General features: G+C 41.0%; 1 protein-coding gene across 4 annotated transcripts in view; it reads right to left on the bottom strand.

The window, feature by feature from the left end:
- Positions 1-1,535: 1,535 nt before the first annotated feature.
- Positions 1,536-15,750, bottom strand: part of fmn2b (formin 2b) — an 81,780-nt gene continuing 67,565 nt past the window's right edge. Inside the window, exons 17-23 of one of the 4 annotated variants that reach the window (XM_080872618.1) lie at positions 11,251-11,400; positions 11,058-11,139; positions 6,189-10,615; positions 5,969-6,026; positions 4,202-4,319; positions 4,056-4,114; positions 3,549-3,891 (exon numbers count right to left, since the gene is read on the bottom strand). In XM_080872618.1, coding sequence (XP_080728744.1) covers positions 10,589-10,615; positions 11,058-11,139; positions 11,251-11,400 — 259 coding nt within the window. In that variant the 3' untranslated portion in view covers positions 3,549-3,891; positions 4,056-4,114; positions 4,202-4,319; positions 5,969-6,026; positions 6,189-10,588. Of the gene's footprint in view, positions 1,982-3,548; positions 3,892-4,055; positions 4,320-5,968; positions 6,027-6,188; positions 10,616-11,057; positions 11,140-11,250; positions 11,401-15,750 lie in introns of those variants that run through there. The other 3 variants (XM_080872617.1, XM_080872619.1, XM_080872620.1) reach the window with 3 other exon arrangements.

Raw genomic sequence — 15,750 nt, 5'->3', positions numbered from 1 at the left:
GCTTCCTCCGAAGGGTGGCTGGCCTCTCCCTTAGAGATAGGGTGAGAAGGTCGGCCATCCGGGAGGGGCTCAGAGTAGAGCAGCTGCTGCTCCACATCGAAAGGAGCCAGCTGAGGTGGTTCGGGCATCTGACAAGGATGCCCCCTGGGCGCCTCCTGGGTGAGGTGTTCCAGGCATGTCCCACCGGGAGGAGGCCCCGGGGCAGACCCAGGACACGCTGGAGAGATTATATCTCTCGGCTGGCCTGGGAACGCCTTGGTATTCCCCCGGATAAGCTGGAGGAGGTGGCTGGGGAGAGGGAGGTCTGGGCCTCTTTGCTTAGGCTGCTGCCCCCGCGACCCGGCCTCGGATAAAGCGGATGAAGATGGATGGATGGAAATATAGGATTAATATAACATACAATTAGGGAAAATGTAAGGAACACAATGTAAATGATATTGTAAAGTCATTAAAACAGCATACTCTGATTAAAAGAAACACATAATTGGGTAGGATAATAACAATAATAATGTTAAAAAACATGTACAAGATGGGTATGTATACTTGTAGCCAGAATACTATAAAGTTGTAGCATGCCAGACCATCTTGATTGAATGTAACTTCGCTCCACACAAGTTTTATGGTAGACATATTCATATTGGTATCTAATAAATGATTAATTCTTAGATTTTATCGAACGTTAATTTATAAATTGTTTCTGTCTTTATGTGTTTGTTTCAGATTATACAAGATGAAATTATTCAGTCAGCAAGACACTTGCTGCAGTTGCTGACATCATCCAACTGAACTGCTGCTGTGATGAATCAGAATACAAGATTTACTTTAGCAAGACTTATGAGTTAATGCTACATTTAACTAAATTGTTATATATTTTTTGTGTCCAATATTGTCTCCATATGATTTTGTTTTTTGCAACATCTTGCAGAGAACAGAGTCAAGGTACCAGCTTGGTCAACCCTAAAAGACCATCTGTTCAATGACCAGGTGAAAAAGTCATAAACTAAACACTCTGCATGAGCATGGAATTTAGGATGCAACTTTATATCTTACCTGCTCTACACTCAGGGCTTGAATTACAACAACAGTCAATCACATAAAAAAAATACTTTTGGTAGTTCTGTGTCTCTGTCTCTCTCCTCCAAACCCAGATGGCTGCTGGTACTGAACCGGGTTCTGGTTCTGCTGGAGGTTTCTTCTTGTTAAAGGGGAGTTTTTCCTCTGCACTGTCACTTCATGCTGCTCAGTGTGAGGGATTGTTGAGGTTGAGTCCATATGTCCTGCGAACAACTGCTGGGCAATGACACCATGCAATCTTCTGGGATTCCTTGGATAGAAAACCTGTGAGCTGCACTTGTCCTTGGTCTTCACAGCTCACCTTTTTACTGTTTATTGAATCAAAATGCTCCAGTGACATGGATTCTACATTGTAACTGATGTGATGTTCTATAAAGTGGTTTTAATAAAAAAAGGCAAAAATTAGTTTGTTTCTTTATTCAATTTTTGAACAGTGATACTCATTCAGTAAACGCAAATTATTTACATGGCAGTGCACTATAGGCATAAATCTAGACCCCTAGATAAAACATGATGGCATTATAGCAGTGACAACTCCTCCACAGTAGCAGGTGGGATTTCTTTTTTGAGGACGGCTCCTTTTACCTGTCACTACAGATGGTCTGTTTGTTTTGATCAAGAGCCTTTTTTGGGCAGCTGAAGAGGAGAAGTCTATCTTATGGCCAACCTCTGACTGTATCTTGGTCACATTACCCAGCAAAACCCAGTATGCAGGTTCACCTGTAACAGTCCTTGTGCCACAGATCAACACTGTTGCTTCTACATTAAACAGAAGAGCAGTGACGTGGGTGCAGGTCTCCGTGACTCCGGCCTTACAGCTGGAGTGGGCGGCTTCAACCTTCCCTGTGATGCTCACAGTGACCCATGGCTGCAATGCTGGTTCATTCAGTCTTTGAGAGTGCAGTACCTGAAACACACACACAAAGTTCTTGTCTTTAAATGAACTATGAGCCAAGGCTGACATAAATGTTTTATCTACTTAATCATTAATGTAACAGTGTTTAGAAAGTTAGCACATACATGTAATTTTTCATTTCTTTATGTGTCCATCTATAGAACGCTGCATGTTATATTCTAAATCTGCCTGTTCTGTCAGAAACCTGCCTGCAGAAAATGAACCTAAAGGATGTAATCACTTTCAAGATGGAGAAAGCATAAAGTGACAATTATGAATCACTTAATATGATAAGGAGATTCTGCAGGTCATTAATCAATGTATAAAATTAAAATAAAATGCATTTTTAGTGACACAAGATACAAATATGGAAGCAAGATGTATAATCGCTCAGTTTGGGGAAATTGTGGGTAGCCTGCAAGAGCCTCAACTTCTCCATACCCACAATGTGCAACAAATGGGCACAGCTGATCTTCAACAGTGGAACATCGGCCAGTTACTTCCAACTTTAACGCAGCTTGTAGTCTTGGAGAGCAGCACACCAAAACTGCATGCACAACTACTGCTAACAGTGGAAACGGATTAAGAAATCCATGCAAACAGATTCATAAACCGAAAGAATATTATTTTACAGGATTAATGATCATATCAGCCGCTGGCTGATCACAAACCCTGAGGGTGTATACGAGAAGCAGAAGAAGCAGAGGGAATATCCCGTTTAAGTTTAGATAGTATTTGTAAAGATATTGACCATATCCTTTTCTGAAAGTGTGGATACAATGGATGGGGTAAGGTACTGACATGCTACAACTTTATAGTTGTTAAATTCTGGCTACAAGTATACATACCCATCTTGTACATGGTTTTTTTTTTTAGTTTTTTTAATTATTAATTATTATCCTACCCAATTATGTGTTTCTTTTAATCAGAGTATGCTGTTTTAATGACTTTACAATATCATTTACATTGTGTTCCTTACATTTTCCCTAATTGTATGTTATATTAATCCTATATTTCCATCCATCCATCTTCATCCGCTTTATCCGAGGCCGGGTCGCGGGGGCAGCAGCCTAAGCAAAGAGGCCCAGACCTCCCTCTCCCCAGCCACCTCCTCCAGCTTATCCGGGGGAATACCAAGGCGTTCCCAGGCCAGCCGAGAGATATAATCTCTCCTGCGTGTCCTGGGTCTGCCCCGGGGCCTCCTCCCGGTGGGACATGCCTGGAACACCTCACCCAGGAGCAACAGTGTTGATCTGTGGCACAAGGACTGTTACAGGTGAACCTGCATACTGGGTTTTGCTGGGTAATGTGACCAAGATACAGTCAGAGGTTGGCCATAAGATAGACTTCTCCTCTTCAGCTGCCCAAAAAAGGCTCTTGATCAAAACAAACAGACCATCTGTAGTGACAGGTAAAAGGAGCCGTCCTCAAAAAAGAAATCCCACCTGCTACTGTGGAGGAGTTGTCACTGCTATAATGCCATCATGTTTTATCTAGGGGTCTAGATTTATGCCTATAGTGCACTGCCATGTAAATAATTTGCGTTTACTGAATGAGTATCACTGTTCAAAAATTGAATAAAGAAACAAACTAATTTTTGCCTTTTTTTATTAAAACCACTTTATAGAACATCACATCAGTTACAATGTAGAATCCATGTCACTGGAGCATTTTGATTCAATAAACAGTAAAAAGGTGAGCTGTGAAGACCAAGGACAAGTGCAGTTCACAGGTTTTCTATCCAAGGAATCCCAGAAGATTGCATGGTGTCATTGCCCAGCAGTTGTTCGCAGGACATATGGACTCAACCTCAACAATCCCTCACACTGAGCAGCATGAAGTGACAGTGCAGAGGAAAAACTCCCCTTTAACAAGAAGAAACCTCCAGCAGAACCAGAACCCGGTTCAGTACCAGCAGCCATCTGGGTTTGGAGGAGAGAGACAGAGACACAGAACTACCAAAAGTATTTTTTTTATGTGATTGACTGTTGTTGTAATTCAAGCCCTGAGTGTAGAGCAGGTAAGATATAAAGTTGCATCCTAAATTCCATGCTCATGCAGAGTGTTTAGTTTATGACTTTTTCACCTGGTCATTGAACAGATGGTCTTTTAGGGTTGACCAAGCTGGTACCTTGACTCTGTTCTCTGCAAGATGTTGCAAAAAACAAAATCATATGGAGACAATATTGGACACAAAAAATATATAACAATTTAGTTAAATGTAGCATTAACTCATAAGTCTTGCTAAAGTAAATCTTGTATTCTGATTCATCACAGCAGCAGTTCAGTTGGATGATGTCAGCAACTGCAGCAAGTGTCTTGCTGACTGAATAATTTCATCTTGCATAATCTGAAACAAACACAAAGACAGAAACAATTTATAAATTAACGTTCGATAAAATCTAAGAATTAATCATTTATTAGATACCAATATGAATATGTCTACCATAAAACTTGTGTGGAGCGAAGTTACATTCAATCAAGATGGTCTGGCATGCTACAACTTTATAGTATTCTGGCTACAAGTATACATACCCATCTTGTACATGTTTTTTAACATTATTATTGTTATTATCCTACCCAATTATGTGTTTCTTTTAATCAGAGTATGCTGTTTTAATGACTTTACAATATCATTTACATTGTGTTCCTTACATTTTCCCTAATTGTATGTTATATTAATCCTATATTTCCATCCATCCATCTTCATCCGCTTTATCCGAGGCCGGGTCGCGGGGGCAGCAGCCTAAGCAAAGAGGCCCAGACCTCCCTCTCCCCAGCCACCTCCTCCAGCTTATCCGGGGGAATACCAAGGCGTTCCCAGGCCAGCCGAGAGATATAATCTCTCCAGCGTGTCCTGGGTCTGCCCCGGGGCCTCCTCCCGGTGGGACATGCCTGGAACACCTCACCCAGGAGGCGCCCAGGGGGCATCCTTGTCAGATGCCCGAACCACCTCAGCTGGCTCCTTTCGATGTGGAGCAGCAGCTGCTCTACTCTGAGCCCCTCCCGGATGGCCGACCTTCTCACCCTATCTCTAAGGGAGAGGCCAGCCACCCTTCGGAGGAAGCTCATTTCTGCCGCTTGTATCCGCGATCTCGTTCTTTCGGTCACTACCCACAGCTCGTGGCCATAGGTGAGGGTAGGGACGTAGATCGACCGGTAAATTGAGAGCTTCGCTTTTACACTCAGCTCCCTCTTCACCACGACGGACCGGTGCAGCGTCCGCATTACTGCAGCTGCAGCCCCAATCCGTCTGTCGATCTCCGGCTCCCTTCTCCCATCACTCGCGAACAAGACCCCGAGATACTTGAACTCCTCCACTTGGGGCAGGAACTCATCCCCGACTCATCCTATATTTCCGTTTTTATATTTCTAATGTTTGCCTTGTTTTCTTCACTGTCTAGTCTGCCTCTGTCTTGCCTGTATGGATGCATTTACACCGAAATGTCCCCAACAAAGGATGTTTTAATTCACCACTATTCCAGTGAATCACGAGTCTCCCATCTTCCTGCTACCAGTCTGGAGTTTTTGTTCACCAAAGCACACACCAACTTCATACTGACGGACAGATCACTGCCCTTTTGCCGCCTTGTCTGACCGTGTTTTGTGGCTGTGGTTCACTTCACCTCACTCTTCCCCATTCTTGTCATTAAATCAGGCTGTTCTGCAACCATGGCAGCCATTCACTCTATGGCTTTATTCATGGTGTATTTTACCCCTTCACCAAAGGCCGTTCTCGTTTCCAACATTATATTTGCAGTGTTCGTCTATCTATCAATATCTGCGGAGTATTTTTTTTAACGAGTATCCTATTTTCTAAAGCACAGCATGTAAAGGGTAGCTCGGTTAGCAGGATGCTAGCATGTAGCGCTTAGTGAGACACGCCTCAGACGAGTTGAGCAAAGACCCCGTCTGTGTACTTTATACGTGAGCAACGGATTTAAATAAAATTAAGGTTTCAAAAGACAAACTTGAAGATAAAAAAATATATATACTCACCGGAGAGCCGCCAGGGTTTGCCGCTGCCATCTTGGCGCTCCTAAATTCAAAACTGCCTCTGCAGTCAGGCAGGGGAGGCGTGGAAATTGTCTTTGAGTTAGTCAAATGTTTTCCTTAGTTCGAGTAGATGATAAAAAAAATAATAATAATAAATGGGATTTTAAGTAGGACTAGACGTTCTGTAATGATCTCTATTTAGGAGAAAAACTTAATCACTCACCTTTAAACAGCTCTCTTTTAGGAGACACACTGCTGGCTAACGGTGTCATGTGATCAAACAGCGTAATTTAATTGGCTGAGAGCCACTCGACTCGATCTGGTGCTGATTGCTCTGGCTTGGGTCATTAAAGTTCATCACTTTTGCAGTTGAATTTTTGCAGGTGAATTTTTTTCAGGTGAATTTTTGCAGGTGAATTTTTGCAGGTGAATATTTTTGCAGGGAAATTTGGAGGATAAAAATTCAGTGTCATAAATTCAATGTCTAAAAATACTTGAATTCTGATGATACTATATTTCTTCCATAAGCACATGTTCAATAAAGCAGCATTATAAGGAAAGAATCACAAAGGAAACTGCTGGAAAGTGTCATGGCACTGGGTCACAGACCCAGTGTGTGTACTTTCTGGTGAAAGTTAGGTGAGCAACGCAAGTCAGGCTCTAACTGACAGCACAAGGTATCTGGCTTGACAATGAACAACAGGAAAGGGCAAAATTCAAACTGGGTGAACAGCAGTGTCCACCTGGATGGGATGGAAGTTGAGCCTTGGATTGATCTCAGATATTCCAAGTTCTTTTATTTTTCCACATCAAAAACAGTTGCTTGACCCCCCTGCACGCAGTGTTTCCACTCCTCCAATGTTTGCAAGCCACTCACAGTTCCCACATCATACTTTGTGCTAGATCAGCCTGATGCTGGAACAGCACTGCCCCAAACTAGATTGCAATTGTAAACATCATGCTGATGCTCATATTATTTCTTTAACATTTTATTACTTTACATTAATTCTGCAACACCTGCAAAATGCTGCCTGTCAGATTTGGCATACCAGCTGTACAAATGTATGCTGACTTGGATTTTCTGCTAAAAGACAGTCTGAATGGTGTTGAGGATGCAGAATCACAAAGTGAGAGGTTTATTGAGGCGAGATGATTTAATTTACAAGGATGTGTCTATGGCTGTATTTCTGTTGATTTTAAAAGATGGCAAGTTACAGTCAGAATCTACACATTAAAGCCCAGTATAGCCATGAGTATCTTCTAATGCAATTATCAGTGCCAGTCTTCAGCACAGGCAAGCTGGTTGGCTCTGTGTAATCTCTGGAAATGGTTTACACTCTCACTCACAGTTACAAGAAAACCAAACCTACAGTAAACAGCAATCATAGTGATATCATCTGATAGTTACAAAGAGTTCTGTCCCAGTAAATACATAAGAGAAGAAATGAAATATCCAGATGCATATGGGTGTTTTACAAAGACCGATCATGAGTTTTTCTTTGCAGGCTTACATTTTCCTGAAATGTTTTTTGTGAACCAAACATAATGCCATACAGTGTTTGCAGATCAGTATTCTCTCTTTCTTTTTCCTAAACCACAAAAAAAGAATGTTCACAAAAATAAAATTGAAGTTGTCAGATGAGAGAACTCTGAATGCTGGACTGTTAAAGGTCTTGATTTTGATATTATTTTTGACTCCAGTGTTTAATACTTTCAATAGCAGAGTCCATGACTTGAGTCAATACATTTAAAATACCAAAATTGGAGTTCATTAGAATGGGATGCAGAAGTTGGACTGATAAGGGTCACAAGTCATTGTCAAAAGGTCCTTAGTCAATGAGACTCCTGTAGACACAGGATTTTGTCTTATTCAGGTAACCTGGGGGGTTAACCCTATGTGTTCTGTGTTACAAAGGTGGTTGATTTCTTACTGGGGTACCTCACTATGGTAACCTAACCTTATCCAGAGCAGGTTAGGTTCCAGATTGGATAGCAACAAGTATGAAACTACTATTGACCAATCAAGTGTCCAAAAGACAGCAGCACCATTCATAGAGCATGTACCTGTGGAACTCTGTGCACAGAGAACAGAAGGGTTTAAAATTTTAAACTAGTGTCTAAAAATAATATCTAAAATAGTGTCTGTTATTGGGCTGGGTTTTTTTGTATTTATTCTTTAATCGCTCTCAGACCATTAATCGTGACTGGGACTAGAGCCGAAAGAATAAAAACTAAAACTGCCCCATGCCAATTTGGAAATAAATGTTATTGGAATACTTGACTATAACCCATCAGATTCTCCTGTGTCTTAATGATAAAGTTGTGATATTGATAAGTGTAACTCACACAACTGGCATTGTTGCCAGTTTTCTTCCTGCCTTCAAACAGGCTAAACTTTATAAATAAAGTAACTCTTTTCAAGGCTTTCTGATCGAAACGTTTAAAGCACGCACACACATTCACACAGTGCTTTTAATACTAAATTGCCACCTACAAAGTTTCCAATTTCCTCACCACCATCCTGGCTCCCCTCCTGTGGAACACCCCCCTTTCATATTGAAAACTACTGACTTCATCCACTAGATTCAAAAACTTACACTGGATCATAGTGTTCTTTGGTGTGGTCTCATTTTCATCACTTACATACCTATAACCCAGGCAGTGGAGACTGTCTGAAGAAGACTACAGCAAGACAGCTCGTTACAAAACAGAACCAGCTTCACTGAAGGCCTGTTTGGATGAACTCTCCTTTCCAGTACCCTAGCATAGACCTTACCAGGAAGACTAAGGAGTGTGATCCCCCTGCAGTTGGAGCACACCTTCTGGTACCCCTTCTTAAAGATGGGAAGCACCTCTTCAGTTTGCCAATCCACAAGCACCGACCCAGCTCTCCATCTGATGTTGCAGAGGCATATCAACCAAGACAGCCCTACAACATCCAGAGCCTTTAATAACTCAGGGCACACCTTATGCTGCGTTATCTAACTTACCACACGGTGGTGATCAGTCCAGCTCAGTTCTGCTTTTCACCCGAGTGTCCAGAACATACGGCACATGATCAACCCTAGTTATCTCTTGAGAGATAACTACCACTAGGGTTTAAATACCTGGGACTCGGGAGTAAGGGTACTCCCATCGCTGCACGCCATTTGGGTCCCTGTAAAAGCATTTCATGAGCTCATTGCCAGCAATGAGTCAGATTCATTTCCGGTGGGTGTTAAACTCCACAGGGACTGCCCCTGTAGCCAGTTGGTGGAAGGCTTCCACTTTGGTGGCCTAAGAATTTTATTTCTGCTTTTTGCAGACATTGTTGTTCTTTTGGTTTCATCAGGTAGTGGCCTCGTTCGTACTGGAGTGTTTCACAGCTGTGTGATGCGATGGGAACTAGAATCGGCATCTCCAAAATCTGAGGCGATGGTTGTCAGTGAGAAAAGGGTGAACTTGTCACTGACCCTCTGCGGGTGAGTGACAAGTTGCTGCTCCAAGTGGAGGAGTTTAGGTAGTGAGGAGAGCAGACTGGTGCTGCAGCTGCAGTGATGCAGATGCTGTACTAGTCCATCGTGGTGAAAAGAGAGCTGAGCATAAACATGATGCTATGATTTAGCAATCAGTCTACTTCCCTATCCTTACCTATGGTCACAGATACGAGCGACAGAAATGAGCTTTCTCTGAAGGGTGGCTGGCCTCTCTCTTAGAGATAAGAGGGTAAGGACATGAAGAGGGGCTCAGAGTAGAGCTGCTGCTACTCCACATTGAAATGAGCCGGTTGAGTGGGTTCGGACATCTGATGAGCATGTCTCCTAGAGCTCTACTAAGTAAGGTTTTCCAGTCAGGATGTCCTCAGGCAGACCTAGGAGTTTACATCTCTCTGCTGGCCTAGGATTGCCTCAGTGTTATCCCGGATAAGATGGAGGAAGTGGCTGGCAAGAGGAACGTCTAGGCGTCTCCATTCAGGCTGCTGCCTCCGCGACCCAGCCCCAGAGAAGCAGAATGGATGGATATTTGAACAAAAAATTGTTCTATTGGTTCACAGTCATTATGGATTACTGCTTGGAGTATAAAAACAAGAACCCAATTTTTTAACTGAAAATTAGATAAAGTCTGCAACAACAGTACTTTCCATAGTAAATCCAATACCATCATGTCACTAGTGCTTAATTTCCATCACATCTTACTGGCCTCATTTGCTCTTAATAAAGGTCAGTGTCGTTAGGAATAATTGCTTATTGTTTTTAATTATTTTTCAAATACTTATTTAGGAAACTTGATGGTGTTAATGATTATGAGTGTATTACATTATCAGTTAAACCTGGGCTCCATAGACAAGGGATGCTGATGATTACTGTAAATATTTTGCACCTGATGGCCCTGAAGGAGCATCTTTTCATGATTCTGTTGAATCCAATAGTCATCTAAAGCAACAGGCAGACAGAGCAGGCAAATGTGACCAAACATAAAAATAACGATGAGAAAAAAAGTCCAGAGATCGCTTGTCTGCACATATTGTAGGTCATTCTCATTTATTCTGTCGCTTAATTCTCTTGTCGGTCATCTTCATACTTTTGTGGTTGATTCACTGCTGGTGTCCAAAGTCATGAAAACAAGCGTGCCAAGCCCACTATGTCAAATTTTCATGCCAAGCTTGGCTTTCTGTAGAAAGACAGAGAGAGAGATTAACTGAGTATTATTCATCCATCCAGTTCCATAGGAAACACTTTGCAGGGTTCCTGTGTTACTGCATTGACAAAAAATAAATAAATACAGAAATACAAATAAATAAAAAAATTTATAATATACAACTTTACAGCAAAAAGCTTAATATAAGCCAAAATCATTTGGGTCTTAAAACTAAATTTGAAAAGGAGTCCCTCAGACAGACTTATGCAGATTCAATGATGTGGAGTAAAGATAGGAAGAGCTGCCAGTTTTTCCCAGTGGATACTCCCAGCACAAAGACAAAAATCCTTATGAGATGTATTTAGTGTATTAATGAAGAAAAAAAAATGTTATACATTTTAAAACTTTAGTTTGTTAGCTAAAGAGAACAAACTTTTGATTAAAGAGAATAAAGAAGAGCTTAACGTCAACGTACAATTCCCGATGATTGTTTAGGTTTGACACTGTAGGATGCCTTCTCTTTGGCCTGTCGGAAACTCTCTTCTGCTGCTTTTAACCTGCAAAACATACAATGTTAATGCAGTTACACAGTGCATATTCAACAGCTAAGTTTAATGACACGATGCAAGACAGAAAGCTGAAGAGAATGGATAAAGAAACAACTGTACCTCTCTTTGAGAATGGTTTTGTTCTCCTTCTTCCACTGGTCCTTGAAGTCAGAGGAGAACTCATGCCAAATGGAGAAGAACATGTTAGGTGAAACCTCTTTCTCTCCTGCTTTGGCCTTCACTGAGAAAAACACTGTAAGTTCCAGGAACCTGAAAATACACCAGTTGTCACCTTAATATATATCTGACACAAAATTTGTTCTGTGTGAGTGGTTTCAGGACTGTTTTACTAATAAACTTTGTTCATGTTTCTATGAGTTTATCAGAATTGCTTTATAATGTAGCTAGTAATTCCATTTTTGTTATCAATGCCAGTAATAAGAAAGAAGAACAATAACAAAAGCAATCCAGTGCGGAGATGCATTAATTGAAATGTAACAGCATTTTATGTTCAAAATGTAATGGATATTAATCTGATGTTTAAATTTTTCACAGAGTTGAAACCACTAACGTCAGTGACTATGAGAGAGGCTGAAAAAAAGAAATGCAGTGTTCATGCTCTGATACTTTTTTCTTTATATACTATACTGACGTCTACTATACGTCATCATGCTAAGCATTGAAAAGCATTCATTACAAGTGAGATATTTCAGTTGACGGTTATAGCCTGTAACTCATGAAAATAAAGAATACAGCATTTCAAATATAAAAAAAGAAATGTCCAACTTCTTGCTACTGGTAGCATGAGGCACCCGTAGCAAGAATACCTGGACCCTACAGACGCTGCACAGGTAGTTTAATTCATCCACGATGGCATATTATTAAGTGCCATTCCGGAAGATTTGCCATGCATTACTTACTCAAAATTTAACTCTACTGGTTTATTATCATAGTCTCCTGCATTTTTGAGTTTCTGCCAGAGTGAAGTGTCTTCATGGTGGCCAAAAGACTTTTCCCGTTTTTGACAGTTATCACTAACTCTCCTGCACTCTGATTACAATGCTTCCTGGAGGAAGCATCACTGTTGGTGCAGGCGACACAGCGGTACGCTGGTGAGGCTGAAGGCCTGTCTGGTGCACCTTTCTATGGCATCTTAAAAACAAAAAGTAAGGCGCTATCTCCATCAGTGTCTCCATTCTCCAGCTCTGAACTGAGCTTATTTGAGCTGGGTCACTCTCACCTTGTGTTATGTGCTGAGATCTGTTGACCACATAAATGTAATAAGGACTTTTTAAATGACTTTTCTAAATTATTGGTTGAAGTCATGCCTAAATTTAACCCTCCTGCCATCCTTTAAAAAACTCACACCCATCACCCTAGGGACCATTCTCAGCCACGCCATAAAAAGACCATATATCCATATTTTATTCCACTTTAAATTAGCCAACCTTGTAAAACTACTTCTCCCTGAAATATTCATGTAAAGTTTTAATTATATTTTCGTTGTTTTAACCCTTCAAATCCCAGTGTTATTACATGAGCGCCCTGTGTTATAAGCCCCAAAAACCAAAAAACGAAACTAAATATTTCCACAAAAAACCAGTTGAAGTAATATGTGATTGTCATTATAAGTAGGCCTTTAGATGGACCAAAGATTGGCACCAACATACATTTTGACCTGCCATTATTTTTTTTGCATTTTTTTTGCAATTTAAAAATTAAAACTTCAAGGCCCTGAGTCTTCATTGACATCCAAGAAAAGAAGAAAAAATAAAATCATATGATGATAATTTGGGGTTGAAAAATAGCGTTTATAATGGAAGTCAATGGGCAGAAAATGGTCCCCAGGGTGATGGGTGTGGGGATTTCTGCTGCTCAGCCATTTTAGGCTGATTTAAGGAATTCACACTGGAATATTAACATTGACAGGTAAAAACTATCCTGTGGCAAGTTTGGTTATATTCCACTGAACACAGTGGAAATGGCAGCCATTTAACACATAGCAGTGGCACAAAAAGGTCCCAAGAAGGCAGGAAGGATAATCAAGTCTTTAATATTGGTGATTTTAATGTACATATTTGCTGTCCTGACAAACCAATGGTTAAAGGACTTTTTAAGCCTAATTGGCCCTTAATTTTATACAGTTGGTGTCTGGACTAACACATGGTTTGTCTGTTTCAGACTTAACCATCTGTGATAAAGTGTTTTCAGATCATAAGCCTGTCTTATTTGACATTGCCTTGCCCTGTTAAACCTGTTAAACCTCACACCCCTGCGTGGCACTGTCATATTATTGAACTGCGCATTTCTCTGCTTATTTCAATCTGAAATCTGGGATTCCCGAGTCTGTGTCTTCAGATACAGAGACGCTCTGCTCCTAGTTTCATTCACCCTGCCAAATTGTATTAGATACTGTGGCTCCATTAAAAACCAGGCACCCTGAAACCAAATCTGAGCCCTGGATAATTGACACAACTTGTGCTGTCAGATGTGAATCCCGAAAAGCTGAAAGACAGCTGAAAAAGGGCACACTGCAGGTGTTGTTCAAATATTAAAGAATTGTTGGCTTAGTTTGGTTCAGAAAATGTTACTGGTTGGGCTACCTGTACTCAGGAGCTGTTCCTAAACCTTTTAAGCATGCAACAGTGAAACCACTGATCAAAAAACCTGGCCTGGACAGTTGGATACTGAATTATTTAACTTTAGGCCTATTAGTAATATTTCCTTTTCTTTCAGAAATTCTGTTTACAGTCAATTGAAGGTGTTTTTTAATTAAAACAATGTATTTTTTAATCTGGTCTCTAGCACAGAATCTGCACTGCTGAGGGTATTTAATGACATACTCCTGGCTATAGATTCAGGAAACTATATGATGCTAGTTCTCCTAGACCAGGGGTCGGCAACCTTTCTGATGGCGAGTGCCATTTAAAATTTCCTCAGAAGTCAGTGTGCCATATGATTGCATTAGCAATAAATTTAATAACGCTCTATATGAACAGTTACACAATATATAGAACAACTTTCTAGAATTATATTTGTTTGCAGATGTTGGCAGCTATCAGCGTTATCAGCTATTTTGTTATGTTATGGATAAAAAGACACTTTTTCTCCATAACAAGAACTCATAACAGCAAATGAACTGTACAACGGAAAATACAAATGCTATTTATGGTCTCCTCACAACAATAATAAGAAAAATAAACTGGGCCAATATGGCATGTTTGTTAATACAGAGACACACATGTTAATGTGATCTTTGGTCTCCCACTCAGAGACACAGGTCTGCGAGTGTCCAGCATTCAGAGGCTACCTGAGGACTCATGTGAGAGGAAATCTGCTCACACAGATATGTAGAGCCAAATACTGTCAATAAGGCCTCTGCAATGTTCTGAAGACAGTTAAACTTGTCAGGTAGTGATGTCCAGCAGGTGAACATGCAGCTCCATGAACACTCAGAGCTGTGGATTCCAGCTGCTTCGATGTTGCATTAACTGGCATTAACTCAGCCAGTTAATGTGAGACAAATCTAGCTGCTCATTAAAGATTTCTGGTTTGATCAGAAAATAAAACATTGGTCCAAACACCTGAAAGTCCCAAAGACGCCTTGTGTCTCGAGTCTACGGATGTATCCGTGTATTTCCGTGGTGCTGATGCTGAGCTGAGTGGACAGCTTCTGAAGCTTTTGAAGTGTCGGAATGTGGAAAGCTAACAACGACCCTCTCACCAGTAGGCTAAGTTATTTTTAGCCAATTACAAGTTGAATCTGGTAGTTGGGGTTGTTAGCTAAGATACTGTCATTAAGAAGAGGAACAACCAATGTGTGTAATGTGAGCTGATTTGCAATGTGCACCGCTGGCGCGGCCATTTATTTTTTGATGCACCTTCTCAGATTATTTCACTGCGTGTCGTGCCCAGGGCTGGACTGGGACACAAAAAACCAGCCCGGGCATTTTCACTAAAGACCGGCCCACCAGGTATTAAAGCCATAAAGCCTTTGAATGAAAACAAATGCTGTTGTGACAGTGTTGTTGGTATATGTATGATTTCTATACATTTTATGTCAGATAAAAACTTTGGTTGTAAGCTTCAGATAATTATTTAATAATAGCCAGACATTTTAAATGAGAATAAGAAAGTATTTCTTTGTGCCCCTCTTTCCCTGCCCCCCTGGCAGAACTTTGCTAGACCCGCCCCTGCACAGTTACCAGCCGTCAGCTACATAGAAAAGGATCCTGGTGTTATTTGTCTCTCAGAAACAGTTCATAACTTCCCTCCAACTTATTCATGTCACCTAAAAGGTAAACCTGTTTCTAGTGATGTGACGTTCTGTATCGAGGCTGCGAAGCTTGTGTTGAGAAATTGAGGGGGCGTTTCCGCGATGCGCGTATCGAGGCTTGCTTCATTTATGGGAGGAGCTGAAAATGATGACGCTTTGCACTGGGGTGAACCAATTGGATGAAAAGCTTCAGTGCTTCATGAAGCTTCATCTGCCCATCACTACCTGTTTCTCCATCACCTGTTCAGCTCTGATGATTCAGTAACCAAACCGACATTATGACCAGCAGCTTTACAGCTGTGGCTCCAGCAAACATCAGCTGATACTAGAAACTAATATTAAAT

This window comes from Rhamphochromis sp. 'chilingali', assembly GCF_963969265.1.
Source record: "Rhamphochromis sp. 'chilingali' genome assembly, chromosome: 22".
Lineage (NCBI taxonomy): Eukaryota > Metazoa > Chordata > Actinopteri > Cichliformes > Cichlidae > Rhamphochromis > Rhamphochromis sp. 'chilingali'.
This window is presented reverse-complemented; position numbering and strand designations above follow the sequence as displayed.